The 19,278-nt window shown below is 38.2% G+C and overlaps 1 protein-coding gene across 3 annotated transcripts in view; it reads left to right on the forward strand.

Annotated features, from left to right (window-relative positions):
- The first annotated feature begins 13,341 nt into the window (after positions 1 to 13,341).
- The window catches only part of CCDC60 (coiled-coil domain containing 60), a 198,531-nt gene continuing 192,594 nt past the window's right edge, over positions 13,342 to 19,278 (forward strand). For 2 of the 3 annotated variants that reach the window (XM_051972898.1, XM_051972900.1), the window contains exon 1: positions 14,132 to 14,726. In XM_051972898.1, coding sequence (XP_051828858.1) covers positions 14,649 to 14,726 — 78 coding nt within the window. In that variant the 5' untranslated portion in view covers positions 14,132 to 14,648. Of the gene's footprint in view, positions 13,430 to 14,131; positions 14,727 to 19,278 lie in introns of those variants that run through there. The other variant, XM_051972899.1, reaches the window with a different exon arrangement.

The raw sequence follows: 19,278 nt of genomic DNA on the forward strand, positions 1-19,278 counted from the left end.
GCCAAGGGTTTGGATGATAATGGGGTGGAGGGGGAAGGATGGATTTATCTACCCCGGGACATAAACAAGATTTTCAAAAATATCCAACCACCCTCAGCTCTCTGGAGAATTTTAATTTACTGATCTTTGTTGATGAATCTCTGTCCTTTTCCTGTGATTATATAAACATGAACATTGCACTGGTGAAGATTATTTGTTAACAAGCTTTCATCATCTCCCTTGCTTTTCTCTTCTTCACCAGACATAAAACACCACCTCAGAACTCTTGCTCCAAGCACAGGTTAAAACAATTAAGTTGTTTAAAACCATAATCTTTCATCCCCCTGCTAGAATAAGGCTGGCAAGATTTAAGGGTGGGACCAGGAAGAAGCACACAGAATACTTGCCCTGTGTTCACTCACCATCAGTTTCTTCATTAGTAAAATAAGCTGAAGAAGAAAATGGCAAACCATCCAGTGTCTTTGCCAAGAAAATCCCAAATGGAGTCACGAAGAGTTGGACAGAACTAAAACAACTGAACAACAACAAACAATGAGTAGATGTCTGAGGCTGTGAATAAATGTCTGTATAGGAGAGGCTTAACAAATACTTGTTGGTTGATTGGTTGACTGATTGAAGTATTAACTCAGTGTCTACTACTGAAATGGAAAAGTTATGAATTGGTAATCATAAGACTTATTTCATTGGATAGAGAGGTAACCTCAAATAGAAGGCTTAGATTCAAATCTTTCCTCTGATATATACTGGCTATGTGGTCCTGGGAAAGTCACTTAACTATTCAGTAAAGACAGCTCTCGAAGATAATATGCCAAGAAGATATTCATCTGTAGAGCCAAAGGGAGTTTTCACAATTGAAGGTTCCTACCAGTGAAATCATAGATCCAATATAGTCTCTATTCCTCTTCTTAATAGATATTTGAAATCATTGAGTTCAACCCCTTCATTTTACACATGAGTAAATTGAAATGAACAGAAGTTTAAGTGACTTATACAGAATGATACAAGAAGTTTCTGAGGCAGGATTTGAACCGATGTTTCTCTGACTTCAAGTTTAGTGCTCTTTGCTTGACTTCTTAACTGTGCAGTCTTGGATAAATTATAATCCCCTTTTAAGTGCCCAAGTTTCTTTACCTATTTGAGGTTGGGGTTCTATCCTGACACCCCAAAACACAAAAATGGAATCATGGAAAGCCCAAATGACTCCCAGGATGGTAATTAAATGAGAAAGTTTTAAACAATTTGAAAGAAATACAGTACTTTTACCATTTCACAAAGGGAGTTGACCCATACAAAAGAAAGTGGGCATAAACACAATGTTAATGTAGATTATACATGGCAAAGAGGCAATTCATACCTTCTGGTTAGTAAATTCAGGGGTCCTCAAACTATGGCCCGCGGGCCAGATGTGGCAGCTGAGGACGATTATCCCCCTCACCCAGGGTTATGAAGTTTCTTTATTTAAAGGCCCACAAAACAAAGGTTTTGTTTTTACTCTAGTCCGGCCCTCCAACAGTCTGAGGGACAGTGAATTGGCCCCCTATTTAAAAAGTTTGAGGACCCCTGGATAAGTCCTTCCCCCCCCTAGAATTTTCCTGGAGTTCCTCTTTTAAAGTACAGCATTCTTTCTGGAATCCTAAGATTGGCATTTTATAGAACTCATACATAGCCATTATTTCTCTCTGCTATGAAAAAGGTCACCATGTTTCCAGGTTGTGGGTATGTCTTTTTACCTGTCCATTCTCTCTGATTCCAGATGAATGTGCTGTCTACTGCAAACTCAGACTTTCTGATGATGTGGTTAGTAGGTGGGGGAGTGGTAGAAAGATGATAGAGAAAGGAGAGAAAAAAACTCTCTTTCCCTCCCTCCTTCTGCCTTCAGATAAAACCTTCTCAGGATCTGGGCTCCAACTAGAATCTCCAGACTGAAATCCTTTATGGATCAACTGGTCACTTCTACTTTTCGATGTTTGATTGACAGATAAATAAATTAATGGATAAATAGGCAGATAGATTGATAGATAAATGGATAGCTATATAGACAGATAGAGAGGCATAGATACACAGATGATGGATAGATAGATAGATAGATAGATAGATAGATAGATAGATAGATAGATAGATAGATAAGTGTATATATGCCTCAAGGATGGGTCTGATTTGTTTCCTCCATCACAAGATGTTTCCTATGTGGTATCATTAGGTGATGCATAGTCCAGGCATGAGCCCTGAACTTGGAGTCAGAGAGACCAAAGTTCAAATCCTGATTTAGATACTAATAAGTGACCCATGGGAAGTTGCTTATCCTCTGTCTGACTCAGATTCTTCATCTGTAAAATGGAGATTATAATAGCATACACCTCACAAAGTTGTTGTGAGAATCAAAGGAGATAACATGTAAATGCTTTGCAAACTTGAAGGTTCTGTATAAATGCTAATTATCATCATTTATCTTCATCCAATGGCCAAAGCACCATAATTATTCCAAGTTATTTGAAAATTTATTTACACTTTTGATTGACTGATTCAATTGAATTTTCTGGGACTTTGGGTTTTTATCCTTCAATCTGCCAAAAGGAATCTCTTTTCCGCTCTTTTCATAGTAGGGCTTTCTATTTCTCAAGCTAAAACTCAACATTGTGACCCTATGAAAGTCAATTAAACTCTATCAGTCTCATTTTCTCCAATTCTATAAAATGAGGAGGTCAATTTTGTATTCTTCCCAAAGCCTCTTCCATATATAAAGTTCCAATTCCATTCAAAGATTAGTATGAAAAAAATCTTGAGAGGTGAAAAAGAAAAAAAAAAGAGAGAGAACATTAAGAGGGGAAGTAGAAAGGTACAACTGTGCTAATTCTTTGCTTTACTGTTATACATCAGTACACACCCATCCCCCCCAAACTTGTGGGTGATGCCAGATAAAAGTGAATATTACACAGTGCCCTTTAAATATACTTTTGAAGGAATTTATTTGAGAGAAAATGGATAATTTATGATAGAGGGAGCATCACTGAGGTGCAAAAAAAAAATGGGGGAGAGGGATAAAGAAAGATAGTCCCCACCAAACTAACAAAAGTAGAGCATATATTGGATCCCTGGTGGTAGAGAAGAGATTGTGCCTTCTTGAAGCTGCCCTTGAGAAATCAAAAAATAGACATAAAAGGACAAAACAAAAAGATCCAGGGGAGGGGTATAGTTTTCATGAGTGAAATGATGCCATGAAATTGAAAAATGGTGGCAAAGTGGCCACACTTTCTCAATGATGATGCCAGGGGAGAAGATAAGAGCATAATTTGCAAGAGCTCTAAAAATTGCCACCCAAATGGTAAGTTGAATTGTAAGTTCAAAATTGTAAGTTGGGAGAGAAATTATAGGGGGGAAATATGAGAAAGGAAGAAGAAAGAAAAAAAAAAGAACAATAGCAGAGAAATAAATTCCTACCTGTCTTTTTCAGAATGGCCCCAACAGTGTGAGTTGACAATGAATCGATGTGGAAGAAATGCATTTTGGGGCTGGATAAACACGGGCATAGAAATTTCAGCCTTGTCTTTGTAACAGATACTGATCTTGTCAAACAACTTTAGCCATAATTCTAGGCTTTCTGGGGAAAGAGGCTGCTGTCCATGGTATGCCCAGACAAGGAAAAAGCCTCCGTTCCATTTTCTCTAAAAAGGACAAGACATTTTCTCTGACTGCTGGGAGGAAATAGTGCATTTGCATGTCCAATAGGTTAACAGAAGCCTTCAAACGAGAGGAGCAGAAAAACTCTCTGACATCTTGTAAGAGACTGATGGGATGTGCCATTTGGTTTTGCTCATCCTGGAAAGGAAAAATTATGGTGAAGAGCATCCTGGCCTAGAAGGTAAGATATTTATATTTTAATCCTACCATTACAATCAATTCAATGTTTGGATTGAAGTAGGACAGTTTGCCTTCCTTGGACTTAAAAAAAAATCTTCTATTACTTAATAGACTATAAGCTCTTTGAGAGCAGGGAATGTCTTTTCATTTCTGTATCTCCAATATCTAGCTTAGTATCTGAGACATAAGATTCTAATTAATGCTTGTCAATTGAGTAAGTGATTAATTGGAGAAAATAAACCCTTTTCTTTGACATTTAAAGCCCTATACAACTTGACTGAATCTCTTAACTTGTGTCATATTCTTCACAAATGAAAATTTCAAACCAAACCAGAGTAGTTGTTTGTTTCCCCTAACTTAGAATCCTTGTGACACCGTGCCTGAAATCCACTGTCTTCTCTACTGCTTAGAATAATGACCAGTTTCTTTCAGTAGTCAGCTCCTAAGGGAAATCTTTCCTGACCCCTCCTAGTTGCTAATGGGAAATATCATAGGATTGCACTTATAGAACTGGGAAAGATTACAAAGGTCACTGAATCCAGCACTTCCCTTTTACAAATGGGGAAACTGAGTCTGGTATGATTAAAAATAACTGAGATTTTACACAAGTATGGCAGATCCTCTGGCTCCAAATCCAGAGTTCTACTTCTTTCTTCTGCCCCTTTTCCATCAAATTACCAATTAGAATCCTTGGATAGAATATAAGTTTATTAAGGGTAATCACTTTTTTCTCAGGATCCTATCACCTACCATAGTACTTGGCACATAGTAGGTACTTAGTTAATGTATTGCAATGGTCTTTAAGGTATCTCCCACCACTAATGTACTTGTGACTAGAATGATATCTCTACACATACAGAGACAGCTGGCAGCACTGTGAATAAAGACTTAGATCCAATCTCACATACTTATTGTGTTACCTAGAGCAAGTGAATTAACTTCTTTTTGCCTCAGTTTACTCAACTCGGGGGAATAATAGCAACTACCTCATGGGATTGGTATGAAACTTAAATGAGATAATTTTTTTAAAGCACTGAGCATAGTGCTTGCTACCTAGTAGATACTATACAAATGCTTATTCCCCTCTTTTCCTCTCTATACTAACAAAGCAATCCAGAAAAGTGGACTCGCCATGGATAATTTTAATCAATTGTCATTGTCAGAGGAATCTAAAACTTTTATTTTAGTCTTTCTCTTTGCATGGCCTAATCCAGTGTCTGGCACATGGGATGAGATGCATTGTTTGTTGACTTGAATTAGCACAAATGTGAAGTGTGAGAAAAGCATTGGGCACAGAGGATCCTCAAAGGCCTAAGTTGGAACTGTAGCTCTGCTGATCATTGCTTGTCTTTTCAGTTCTTTCCATGTTATTTCTGTCCAGCAGAAGACAAGGGTGAATGAAAAGTGCATTCAAATCACTCGGGATAGCTTATACAAAGACTTGGATACAAAGGTCAGAGAAACAATCACTAAGAGAAGAATAGGAGCTAATAGCCTGGCAGTGTGTTATTGTGGACAAAGATCTGGTCTCAGAACCAATGTGACTTGAGTTCAAATCTATGTCTCATACATAATGACTTACTTAGGATCATACAGAGTATATGTCTCATACATATAGACTGTATGATCCTAAGTAAGTCATTAATTTTCCAATGTTTTAGGCAGCTCTCTAAGACTAGGTTGTAGATAACTTGCATTGGGAGAAGAAGTTTCCCCATCTGGGAGTCCCCTATACCAATCAGTTCAGTAATTCAATCCCTATACATATCTTTATAGATGAGGTATGAAGGGCAATTTTTTTTTTTTAGTTCAAAATGAGACAGTAATTGAAAACTGCTGAAACGCTCTAAATTTCAGTTCTCTCAGGCAGATCCCCTATCATCTCTTCATTACAGCTCTGCCCCTCCATATAAAATAGTTATATGGTACTGTAGAGCAGTCTATGCTGAGAGAGAAAATGATGGATAAATACAATACATACAGAAGAGCAACATGATCCATGAGAAGGTTCTGGACTTAAAATGCCTGAGTTCAAATCTTGGGACTACCAGGCTCTATGACCCTATTTCCTCATCTGCAAAATAGTGATAATAATATCTAGAATATCTAGAGATTGTAGTGAGAATTGATTCAGATTATGCATATGTATATATTGCCTGCCAATCTATAAAATAAATCTATAAAATCAAATCAAATCTATAAATCTATTTTAAAAATCTATAAAATGAGGATAATAAAAGGACTTACTTCCCAGAATTATTATGAGGATTGAATGAAATTGTGTCAACCAGTCAATAAGCATTTATTAGACACCTACTATGTAGCAAGTATTATGCTAAATTCTTAATATACAAAGAAAGGCAAAAGATAGTCCCTCTTCTCTTGTAGCTCCCATTCTATTGAGGAAGACAACAAGTAAACAAGTTGTAGACAGAATAGATTGGAGATAAACCACAAAAGGAAAGCATTTGCATTAAAGGGACTCAGAAGAGGCTTCCTGTAAGAGATAGGATCTCTCTTGAAGGAAGCCAGGAATACCAAGAGATGCAGATGAGGAGAGGTTTAATTCTGAGTATGAGGAAGAAATAATAAAAATTCCATGCAGCATAAGATAAAAACATCTCATTTGAGGGACATGGAAGCCAGTGCCCCCGGATCAAAGAATGTTTTGGAATTAAGGTGTCAAAAAGTGGGCAGATAGGAAAGGGTTAAATTATTAAAGACTTTAAAAAGCCAAATAGAAGATTTTTCAATGTGATCCTGATGGCAATAGGAACCACTGCAGTTTATTGAATTGGGAAAGTGCATGATATACTCAGATTATTTTAGGAAGATTCTTTTGATGGTTTAATGGAGGGTGGATTATAATGGGGAGAGATTTGAGACAGGCAGACCCACCAGCAGTTATTGCCATAGTCCAAGTATGATGTGATAAGGATCTGCACCAAGGGGATGACAGTGTCAGAAGAGAATAAAAGGTTTATAGGAGAGATGTTACAAAGGTTAAAAGGATTCAACTTGAGAAGAGTTTAGCTATGGAGTGGGGAATGAAGGGAATGATAAATTGAGGAAGATACTCAGATTGTCAGCCTGGGACAATGAGAAGATGGTGGTCTCTCAACAATAATAGGGAAGTTATGAAGGAGAGAAGATTTGAGGGGAAAGATTATTAGTTCAATTTCATATTTGATGAAAATAAGATGTCTACTCAAACTGGGACATTTAATTTGAGATGCCCAGTAGGCAATTGGAGATGTGAGAATGGAGGTTAGAAGAGAGGTTAGGAAACTGAAAGTCATCTACATTAAGATGATAATTGAAACCATAGAGGATGATGAGATTGCCAAATGAAATAGTCTGGAGGGAGAAAAGAGGAGGACTTGGGACAGAGCCTCGGGGGACCCTCAGATTATGGAGAGTAATGTGGAAAAAGATAAAGCAAAAGGAACAAGAGGAACAGTCACACTGATAGAAATTGAATGAGGAGAGAAGAGTGTCATGAAGAACTAGTGAGGAGACGAGAGTGATCAAGAGTGTCAAAAGCTGAAAATTGATCAAGACAGATGAGAACTGAGAGGGAAAAAACTCATTAAACCTGGCAATTAAGAAATCATTAGTGACTCTGGGAAAAATCATTTCAGTTACATGATGAGGCCAGAAGCAGGACTGCAAAGAGTTAAAGAAGAGAGAGATGAATTGCAAAGGATAGAAGGTTCAAATGAGGAATTTTTAAATATGGGATAGGTTTGTAGGTGCTAGGGAAGTAGTTTGAAAATTAGTTTTTGAAAATTAGAGTGAGAATGAGAGGGAGTGATCTGCTGGATAAGATGGGTGAAATAGGATTATTTGTACTTATGGAGGGATTAGCCTTAGCAAGTAGAAGGGACAGTTCTTCATTGAAGCAGGAATGAAGGAGGAGATTATGGCAAAAAAAAAAAAAAAAAAAAAAAAAAAAAAAAAAAAAAAAAAAAACCTGAGTAATTCAAGATGAAGAGGGGGAAGAGAAGGACTTCTCAGTGGATGGCCTCAGTTGTTTTCACTGAAATAGAAGTAAAGTTGTCAGCTGAGAAAGTGAGGTAGGAGGAGTCATGGAAGGTCTGAAGAGGAATAAAAAGATTTAAAAGAGTCATTATGAGTAGGATAGTGGAATCAAGGAAATGTAAAAGAATTGATTTATTCCAATGAGGACTCAGTGAGATTATGCAGCACATTGCTTGTGGATCCAAATGCATGGTTTTCTCTAGCTTCTTTAGCAGCAGATAATAGGGAGGATCCAAGAATCAGGTGGAATTTGAACTGGAGACTACTAATGGTAGCAATAATGATGATGGTATTTATATTAAATTTTTTCCCATTTAATATTTAAAAGCAACTGATCAGGTATACATACTGTTATTATATCCATTTTATAGGTAAAAAAACTCAGGTTTGAGTTTAAATGACTTGCTCAAAGTCACACAGCTAGTAAATATCCAAAAAGGCATTTGAATTCAAGTCCTAACCCCAAGGTCACTGCACTATCTATTATACCATGGGTATTCTGTGATGGCCCACCACCAGTAAGATTTTTCCCAGGAGAAAAGGAATGGAAAGAGGAGCCATACCTAAAATATCTTCTGATCAGCACAACATCTGAAAGTTGGTATTATTATTCCACAGTTGAAGTTATTGAATCTGGCTCCTTACTGCTTCCAGAATTTTTTTTATATCACCCTCATTTACTTGTTTATGTAATAGTCAAATTAGATGAGTAGCTGTTTCTTAGACTCATCCTGGAACATAGTAGGTGCTATATAAATGCTCATCATCATCATTGTTATTACTAATAAAAGTTGGCGCCTTGTTTGCAACTCTAATTTTAGAGTTGTCTGAAACAATAAGAATTAAAATGACTTGACCAGAGTCACATAGCAAGTATGTATCCGAGGCCCCTATTAACAACAACAACAACCAACACTGATATTGCACCTGTTCTAGTTGTTCATTCAGTTGTGTCCAACTCTTTCCGACCCCATGGACCATAGGATGCCAAGCTTTTCTGTCCTCCATGATCTCACAAAGTCTATCCAAGTTCATATTCATCATTTCCATGACACTCTCAGTTGAGAGTGATGAAATATTTTATCCTCTGTCATCCCTTTTCCTTTTGCTTTAGTCTTTCCTAACATCAGGGTTTTTTTCCAATAAGTCCCATCTTCTTGTTATGTTGCCAAAGGATTTAAGCTTCAGCTTCAGTATTTGACCTTCCAGGGAACAGCCTGAATTAATTTCTTTAAATATTGGCTGATTTGACCTCCTTGCTGTCCAACAGACTCTCAAAAGTCTCCAGCACTATAATTCAAAAGCATCAAATCTGCAACATTCAGCTTTCCTTATAGTCTCACAGACATATAACACTACTGGAAAAATCGTGGTTTAAACTACATGAAAAATGTGCCAGACACCATGCTAAGAATTTCACAATTGTGATTTTGTTAAATCCTTAGAATAACCCTGGGAGGTAAGGTTCTATTATTGTTCCCATTTTACAGATGGAAAAAAAAAGCCAACTGAAGTTAAGGGACTGGCCCAGAGTCACACATTTGAGATTCTCATCCTCCAAATACTCTACCACAAGGTAAACTACCCCATTTACTCCAATGCCAAGTGATTCCTTTACTCAAGAAAATTTGCGCTCAATTCACTCACCTCTCCCCAGTGTCCCCAGGCAACACTCAAGGACTCTAAGTTACAATGGGAATACTTTGAAAAGAAGCTGTCAAACTGTGAGTCCCACATCAAGGAAATCACAAATCCAAACTATAAAAAATAAAACATCCCACTTTGTAGGATCACATTTAAGCAAGCAAGGTGAAGTAAATAACTGAGAAACTAAGTCTTTTCTAACAGCACATGCAGCCAAGTAATTGTAGCAAAAAATAAAATAGATTTGAGCTCAATAGATGAGAGCTGAATTAATCAATGCTTTCTCTTTATACATAAATGGAGATGTTTGACGTGTGACTCCCTTGGTCAAAGACTGTTGCAAGATTTACAGATCTGAAAGGTGATTTTTAAAGAAAACTGCCTTCAGATCATAAGGTCTGCCTTCTAGACCCAGCTTGGTCCCCCACTAGCCGAGGGTCTTCAGTCCAGTCATTCTCTCCTCTCTATATCTTACTTTCCAGGTGTACAAAATCAGAGTTTGGGATTAAATGATCTCAAAAGACCAGTCCAGCTCTGAATGAACCGGTGACTCCATCTGTATTGTGGCATTGAGAGGCAACCAGAAGGAGCTTCAGGTGTCTCACCTCCAATTTCTTATCTGCTTACAGCACTTACTGACCTCTCTCTGATAAACTGTTTCCTTATCTACAAAATGGGGATTAAAAAACTTAATTGGGAAGATATTTTTAACTGCCTATTATTTTCTAGGGACTGTGCTTAGAAAGTGTAAAAATGAAGCTCTCTACCTTCAAGACATTAACTTTCTATTTGGGGATAGGGGGAAGAGTGCAACATATATGCATATTAGCAACTGCAAAATAACTTGAAGAAAAAACATTAATACTTGGAAGGGAAGGGGAATCAGAGAAGTTTACCCAGAGATCACAGCACCTGAGCTGAGCACCTTGAAAGATTCTAAGAATTCCAAGGCAAAGATGAAGATGCATTTCAGGCATAGAAAGCAGTCAGGGAAGCAGAGAATGGAAGCCAGTGATTTTGGTAATAATCTCTGCTCACCTTATCCCATAGGATCATTATGAATCTTCTTGAGGGCAGAGACTATTTTTCATTTTATCTTTTTAACTCTATTGCCGATCAAGGTGCCTTCAATCAATCAATCAACAATCACTAATGAATCATTTACAATGTGAAGGTTACAAATGCAAAGGCTGAAACAATCTCTATTCTCAAGGAACTTGCATTCTAACAGAGAGCCAATAAGTCAATAGATAGATTGGATGGATGGATGGATGCATGGATGGATGGATGGATGGATGGATGGATGGATGGATGAATGGATGGATGGGTAGATGGATGGATGGATGGACAAAAGATATCTGATATCAGAAAGAGAGATATTTTAGATATCTGAAAGAGAGAGAAGAATGGATAGATGACTAGGCGGAGAGAGAGGCAGATGAATAGATGGAGCCTGGATGAAAGGATAGGTAGAAAGGTAAATGGATGATAGATTTAGAGATAAAAATACCTAGATAGATTTACATATATGTATAGGTCTATATACCTATACAGATGCATACATAATATCAAATCTGTTATATATGTTCAGGTGTCTGTTATATGTGACATTAAACATATATAAGCATATTTTAATATATGTTATATGTAGATAAAATGTAAATGAATATGAGCCTTCCCGATTCCAAGCCCCGTGCTCTATCCACTACAACTAGGATCAAATGAGACAATATTTATAAAGACTTTGCAAACCTTAAAGTGGTATATGAATGTTAGCTTTTAACATTATTTATTGTTATTGTTAACTATTCACTTTAGATAATAGATATGAAAGTCTTGGAAGAAACTCTACCAAACAAGTTGTGCTCATTATCACCATCACTCAGGCAGACTGGGGGGACTGGGCATCCTCACAGCCTATGGCCTCCAGGGCATTTGCACAGCAGAATCCAGTCTTTAATCCTTTTACAACCAGTAATCCTTTTAGGTGGTGAAAATGTCCATTATCCAATGGTATTTCTTACTGGCAGGGATCCATGTAGAGATTGCCAACTGTCTGTTATCAAGGGAGCCCCAAGTTTGAGCCTTGCCTTGGGCCCTGTAATTTATAAAGCCCAAACTGGCATTTCTATAAAATCCACCAGACGGAAATCTCTGGGTTCAAGATGCAACGAGGCAAAGCATATTATGGAACTTCTGAAAATAATGTCTTTCCGATAGGTTTTTAATGCTGAACATATGTACCATTGACTGAATTGGTTGTGTTTACCAGATTTCTAAATCTCACTTCAGCTATCCCAGCTGGTGTCCAATATATTCCAAAAATATTTTTCAACTTGATAGGTTTATTTTTAATTCCTTCTGATGCTTTATTTAAGCAAATGTAAAAGGGGAAGGAGGGCTGCAGTTTGTATTTCCACTTCCCAGACTTCAAACTTTACACAAATAAACTAGGATTTTTGAGTCCTAACACTGAGCCTTAAGCTGGGAATCAAGAGACCAAAATTCTAATTTTAGTTCTGCCACTAAAACAACGGATGCTCTTGGGCAAGTAACATCTCTTCCCTGTACTTCATTTTCCTCCTCTTTTTAATATGAGAATGATGGCTAAGTCCACCATCACCCCCTCCCCCACTAAGTACTACAAGAACTTTGTAATAGATCAAAATATAGATACAAATCTATATGTGCATATTTACATAAAATATTTATATATCACTCCATAAAGCTTGCAAAGTAACTTACTCTCATTTTTCAGATAAGGAAATTGAGGCAGAGGATAAGTGACTTGCCAGGGTCACACAACTTATACGTGTCTAAAGTCAAATTTGAACTCAGATCTATCTATTAAGCAGTCTGTCACTGCCCCACCTAGCAGGCTAAATAATCGATTAATGTCTTAGAGTTGATAATAGACTGTACACATGCCTAAATGGTTAGGAAGCTTTTATATAATTGTTTGTCAGTCAGTAAGTAGTTATTAAGCACCAAGGCTTCAAAATAAAAACAAAAAAGTCCTTACCCTCAAGAAGTTCCCAGTGTAATGGGGGGAACCAATAGGCAAACAGTTGTACACCAACAAAATAGATTGCAAATAATCTTAGAAAGAAAGTCTAACAATAAGGGAGATGAAGAAAGTGAGCCTTTGGCTGAGATTTGGAGGAAGCCAGAGAAACTAGGTAGCCGAGAAGGAGGGACAGAATTCCAGAGAAAATACCTGGAGTCAAGACTTGTATTGTCTTATACAAGAACAGCAAAGAGGTTCAAAAATCTAGGTAGTGAGGAGTATTATATGGATGAAGATTCTGGCTTCAGAGAAACAAAGTGACTTGCCCAAGATCATCCAGAGATTTAGCATGGTACAGGTTTTCTGACTCCCAATCCAAGATTGTGTGTTGAATATAATTTAATTGTCCACACGATGACATGAATTTGATTTTAGGAGGACAAAATGGGTAGATTAGATTTGTTCTGCTTGGCCCTGAAGGACAGAGGCAAATCTTAACATCAGAGCTGTCCAATAAAGGAGACCTTCCTATTCCTCTTATAATCGATGATGTTTCTAAACAGAATTCCAAAGTCCTGGTTACAAATGGAGCCTCCAACATTTATCCCTCACCTTCATTGAATCTCATTCCTTGTGGGGACAATCCAGCTAATAATAATATCTATGTGTGGGATTGTCCCACCCAGGGGATAAGCAAAGCATTTTGCAAACCTTGAATTGTTACATATGTATGTATTATACACACCCAGAGACACATACACACATACACACATACACCCATAGGTGCTATTTTTATTCAGATGAAGATTAGACATTTGGATGTTTCTAAACCTGAATTCTGAAGTCCTGGTTACAAATCGAGCCTCCAGCATTCTCCAGGTGTGCGATCTCAAACAAGTTCCTTATTTTCATTGAATCTCATTCCTTGTGTGGACAATCGGGCTAATAATAGCATCTATCTCTGTCACAGGATTCTCCCACACGTGGGATTAGCAAGGGAAAGCGCTTTGGAGTGTTATGTGTGCTATTATACACACACACACACACACACACACACACACACACACAGGTACTATTTTTATTCAAGTAGAGATTGGACAATTGGGCATGTTAGGTGAGATTTTTTTTAACCTTGGTCAGATTCCTCCTCTCCCTCCTCGAGTGATTTTGCCTCACTTTCCCACTCTGTAAAAGGAGGATTCGCTGGTCTGTGGGGTCTCCGCTAGCTCTAGGATCTGAGATTCTGCAATTTGCTCTTTCTCCGTAGCCAGGAAGGTCCAGGTAGCAACATCCGCCCTGGTTTCCTCTGGGGGGGGAGGGGAAAAAAGAGTTCTATAGCCCCTCGAACATCCTCTCCCTTCCCTTTTCCTTTTTCTTCCTCTCCCCTCCCCCCTTTAATAGTGGACCCTTCCACCCTCCCTCCTGCGTGGCCGGCGCTGCTCCCTACCCCCGGCCAATGAGGAAGCCCCACATGGCGTTGCCGTTGCCCGGAGCAACCAAGGTGCACTCTGGCAGAAGCCGCGGCCTCTGTTATCAGGCTGCGTGGTTCCCTGGGGGGGAAGACGAAAGTTTGGGGTAGGGGTAAACGTTCCAAATGTCCAATTTCGGGAAGGGACTTCATCTTTCTGGGTAGTAATCCAAGGGGGTCTGACGCAGGAACTCCCTCAGATCAGCGGAGTTTTTCATTAGCTAGCAAACCCCCCTTTCCCTTCCTTTGTTTAAATAAGCTCTTATCTCCAACTTTCCCCCTCTTTCTCTTTTATTTTTCTTTGTAAATGAAAGAAAAAACATCCCTTGAGAAGAGAGAACAGGAATTCTTTGTTATATTTCTACTTAAAGTCAACTTCAACTGTTTTTATTTTATAAGAACTTCTATGTATAGATATTATATGTATAGAGCTATTTCTCATACTCTCACCTCACTCGTGCTGGTTACCAACTGCTTTGGGATTCAAGAGACTGAACTGAAAGAGAGAGAGCAAAGAAAGTGGAGCGTACCGCCCCCCCAAGATTTCCTCCCAGTAAATGGCCAATCCCTCTCTGCAAAGGACTTAAGAACTTACAATACCAGAACAAGGATACCCTAACTTGTCCTAAGATGCCACCCAGCAGAAGCATATATTCCCATTTCAGCCAAGGTCTTAAGTCCTATCGGGGGTCTAGGCAGCTGTCTCAGGTAGGTGTCTTTTTTCTTGATCATATCGGGAGGGAGGGGACACCACGTATAATACAAATGAATGTATGGATAGACTAACCAAGGAGGGTAAGACTGGGAGGGAGGGGAGAAGAAAGTCATGTTGTAATTAAATTGTAGAGACACATCCCTATAGATATAAATGGTTGGTTTCGTCTGAAGAATGAAGGCGCCAGCCGGAACAGTGCGCCAGGCCATCATATTAGCCAATAATTCTGAGATGATGGAATGAATCAGCAGTGACACGGTCGAACATCAGAAAAATTAAGATAAATTGTAGGTTTGCCATGACAGAAATTATTTCCAAAGATCCACCGTACAGATGCGACCGGGTTGGAAAGGCAATGGCCATCTTTCCCTTTTTCTTAGTGTGTGGGTGAAGAGGCTTGGATTTTGTGGAGGACCTGGGTTCAGACACTGACTCTGCCACTTCTCCTCTCTGGGATCTGAGACAAGTCAGCTCAGTTTTAGAGGCCTCAGTTTCCCCTGTAAAATGAGGATGTTGGACTAGATGTTGTCGGTCCCTTTCAGTTCCAGGTCTTCACTCCCCTTGAGATCTTTTCAGATTTACTGGGACAGGCAATGGGAAAAAAAGGGATCTTAGGCTGGAAAGGGGCTTTGTGTTTTAAGGTCTGGGTAAGGGGATATTACTCAGGAAAAATGACTTTTTTTCCTTGTATTTTTTCCAATGTTCAGTGCAGCATCTTAGTATATATTAGGTGCTTAATAAATGAATCTGTTTCACTGACTTGGCAACCCACCTGAAGTTTATCTGACTTTTGACTTGGGGCTGCTCTTTCAGAGCTGTAGAGACTGATTTACTTGCTCTCTTCATTCCCATGCACTGTATTATTTCATTTTATTTTAAATAAGGGGCAGAAAATTCAGCCAACTTTCATCTCCTCATAGCATACCCCACAAACATCTGATTCCAATATGGAGGGGACCATGATTCCAAAGTAAAGATGATGCTCATGACAGATCCAATCAGCAGAGGTTTGGCATTCAGGCCCCCTTCATAGATAAGAGGATAATAGGATCATAATTTTACAGATAAAGCAACTGAGGACCAAGGAGGTTAAATCATTTGCTTGAAGTCATCCAGGCAGTTAAGGTCAGGAAAGATTAGAACCCACAATCTTTTATTTCAAATCTATCACTCTTTCCATTGTATCACGAGGTTTACCAACAGTTTGGCCACACAAGAAAATGATAGTTGGCCACAACAAATCTCAGACATGATATTGGGGAGGATCTGGTTGTGATTATATGGCAAGTCTTGTGAAAAAGATCTGGGGGTTTTAGTGGACTGCAAGCTCAAATAGGAATCAACAATATGATAGCTAATAGAGTGTTAGGACTCATTAAAAAGAGAAGAGCATACAAACTAGCGTAGTGATAGCTTCTCTTTGTCTTCTGCCTTGGTCAGGCCGCATTTAAAGAACCATGTCCAGTTACAGCAGGATATTATGTTAAAGAGGACCCAGAGAAAGTCCACTCGGTAAATTTGATAGCTGTCTTCAAGCATCGAAAGGGCCACGTGAGCTTGGACTAGACTTGTTCCATTTGGTAAATGAGGGCATTGATAAGAATAATGGACAGAAGTTACAAAGAGGCAGGTTAATATGAGGAAAACGCCACAATGAGAACTGTCCAAAAGTAGATTGGACTGGAGAGTAAGGGAATTACTGTGGGCCTTCAAGACAAGGTTAAATGACCTCATATAGGGTATGTCACAAAGAAAATTCTACCTCAGCCACTGATTGGATGAGTCAGATATTGTGAGTCTGTCTCTGTGAGCCAATGAAATTGTAATCAAAAACTTTTTCTAAAGCATGATGGGGGACAGAGGGTGCTAGAACACCATCCATGCTGAGTGAATCCGAGATTCTTGAAAGGTGGAAGCATAAATGATATTGATGATATTTGGATAAGGAAAGAAAAACATATTACTTGAGCAGAAAGGTCTTATAGGCTCATAAAATTAGAGCTACAAATGACCTTGGAGGCTGAGGGACTTCTTTCATATTTTTCATAGGTCATTCTGATGATTAACATATGTCATTGGTCTATATCTTTATAAAGATTCATAGTGAATTTGATTGATTTGTATTTGAAACTGATGGTATGTCATCATTATCCTGTTGAGATGATAGGAGGGAGTGTGTGTGTGTGTGTGTGTGTGAGAGAGAGAGAGAGAGAGAGAGAGAGAGAGAGAGAGAGAGAGAGAGAGAGAGAGAGAGAGAGAGAGAGAGGAGAGAGGAGAGAGATGGGGTGGGGGGAAAGATGCACATTTATGCACCTCTGTCTATTTCATTTTCCCCCTTCTTGCTGACTCATTTAGGGATCAAGGCAGCTCTTTCCCAACTTGCCACTCTGGTAACCAGAGGCCTTTTTCTTGTTACATTATAATGCTGGAAGAAAGCAGCCTTAAAAATAGTTGGATACTTCCAGATTTACAAATTGGAAGTAAGTACACCGGGAAGATTTTAAAACTCACTGGCCCTTTATATTGTAGTCATAAGTGTTCCCTTGTCTATCTCTTCTGAGTATTAATGCGTGCTTTTGTTCACCTCATTGCCCAGCCCTGCAAACAAGAGCATTTTGGGCTATTTTGTGTATTCACAGCCACCCATTCTTCCTTAAATACTTCACAGGAGTTTTAGGTACTGAAAGTGGCTCACTTTGGAATAGAAAGCAAAGCTCCCCAGCCCAATAAATGGGCCATAGGAGAATATTTGGAAGGCCTCAATGACTTATCATGTTTACCAAACTAGAACTAGTGACAAAGCTTAGCTCCATCAATCAATAAGCATTTATTAACCACCTACTATATGCCAGGCAATATACTGGACTGGAAATGGTAGATGCTTATTTGTTAGACTGGATTGATGACAAAATAAAGACCAGAAAATAGAAAGAGACAATTTTTACAGGGTAACACATTTGGAGTGTGTTTGGGCATGTCAGATTTCATGCTATCTAGATCTACAACTAGGATTATGTAAGATATAAAGCATCTTTAGGGCATAATATATTGTGATGGAAGAAATGTTTTCATATTTTTAATAAATGCATAGAATTTTAAAATTTTTATCAGTATCATTTGTTATTTTACATGTCATACATTTCCCAATATATCTTCCACTCCCAAAAAATGATCCCTTCTAACAATGGAGTATATGCACAGATGTACACATCTATACATAATAAAATACACACACACAAACATACATACATATACAAAAAAAAAAAGTTGAATAAAACTAATATATCAACCAAATGTGGCCAGGCCTGCCTATAATCCCAGATGCTAAGGAGGCAGAAGCTGGTAAAACTATTATGTACTGGAGTTTTCAGCTACCTTAAGTCCCTGAGATGGAAGGGGCAGAAGAGGAGAGGAACAAAGTAACGCAGGTTGAAGAATGAAGTAAATCAAAATCTCCCATGGCAATTAGTAAGAGGCTGCGGCTAAGCTGGTGCATTTTCAGCCTGGGTAATACCCAATTAAAAGAATCTTTTTTGATAATATGTATAGAGTAACATTCTCATTCTTCTACCCTTCTTAAAAAATTAGGATGACAGTGCTTACTCATATCTCTTCTTTGGGGCCATGATTGGCCATTATAATTCCATAGCATTTGGTCTCTAGTGTTTTGTTATAAATTGTTCTTTCTTTTTACATTGTTAATAATCATTATATCTATTGGCTTCCTAGTTCTATTGATTTTATTCTGCATCAGTTTAGAGAACCTTCTCTGTGTTCTGTATTTGTCACATTCAATTTTTATTAGTTATGTTTCATTACATTTGTGCCCTAGCTTATTTAACCATTCCCCAAACTGTGGATATCTACTTTACTTCCAGTTCTAAAATAAATATTTTTATGCATTTGGGACTTTTTTAATAATTGACTTCCTGGAGACATATACCTAGAAATGGCATCCTTGCAGTAAAAAGTCTGGATATTTTAATCACTTTCTTTTCACAATTCCAAATTATTTTTCATAAATGAGTGAATCAATCCATAGCTCCACCAACAATGTATATGTGTATCAATCTTTCCACAATCCCTCCAACAATGAATATGCCTCCTTTTTGGTCAGATTTTCCAATTTATAATTTTAATATCATAAAATGGATATCTCTGAATAAGATGGTGTTCCTAGATTTGAAAGATAAGAAAAATGGATTACTTGTCTGTCTTCACTGCTTTGCCCAAGGTTGACAAATATTTCATATTATAGGCATTTGATTAATAATGTTTAATTAGTTGATTGATTTTTTGGCTGCATCAAAAGGATGCAGATACTATAATTTGAGGGTTTTGTTTCACTTTTTTAGGCAATTGGGGTTAAATGATTTTTCTGGGTCACACAACTAGTTAGTGTTAAGCTTCTGAGGCCAGATTTGAACTCAAGTTCTCCTGACTTTAGGGCCAGCGCTCTATCCAGGGTCCCATCTAGTTGCTCCTTGACCTAGATACTTTGAACAAGTTCAATTTACCTCTGATACAAATGGAAAATATATTGAG

The sequence above is a fragment of the Antechinus flavipes genome, chromosome 1 (assembly GCF_016432865.1).
Source record: "Antechinus flavipes isolate AdamAnt ecotype Samford, QLD, Australia chromosome 1, AdamAnt_v2, whole genome shotgun sequence".
NCBI lineage: Eukaryota > Metazoa > Chordata > Mammalia > Dasyuromorphia > Dasyuridae > Antechinus > Antechinus flavipes.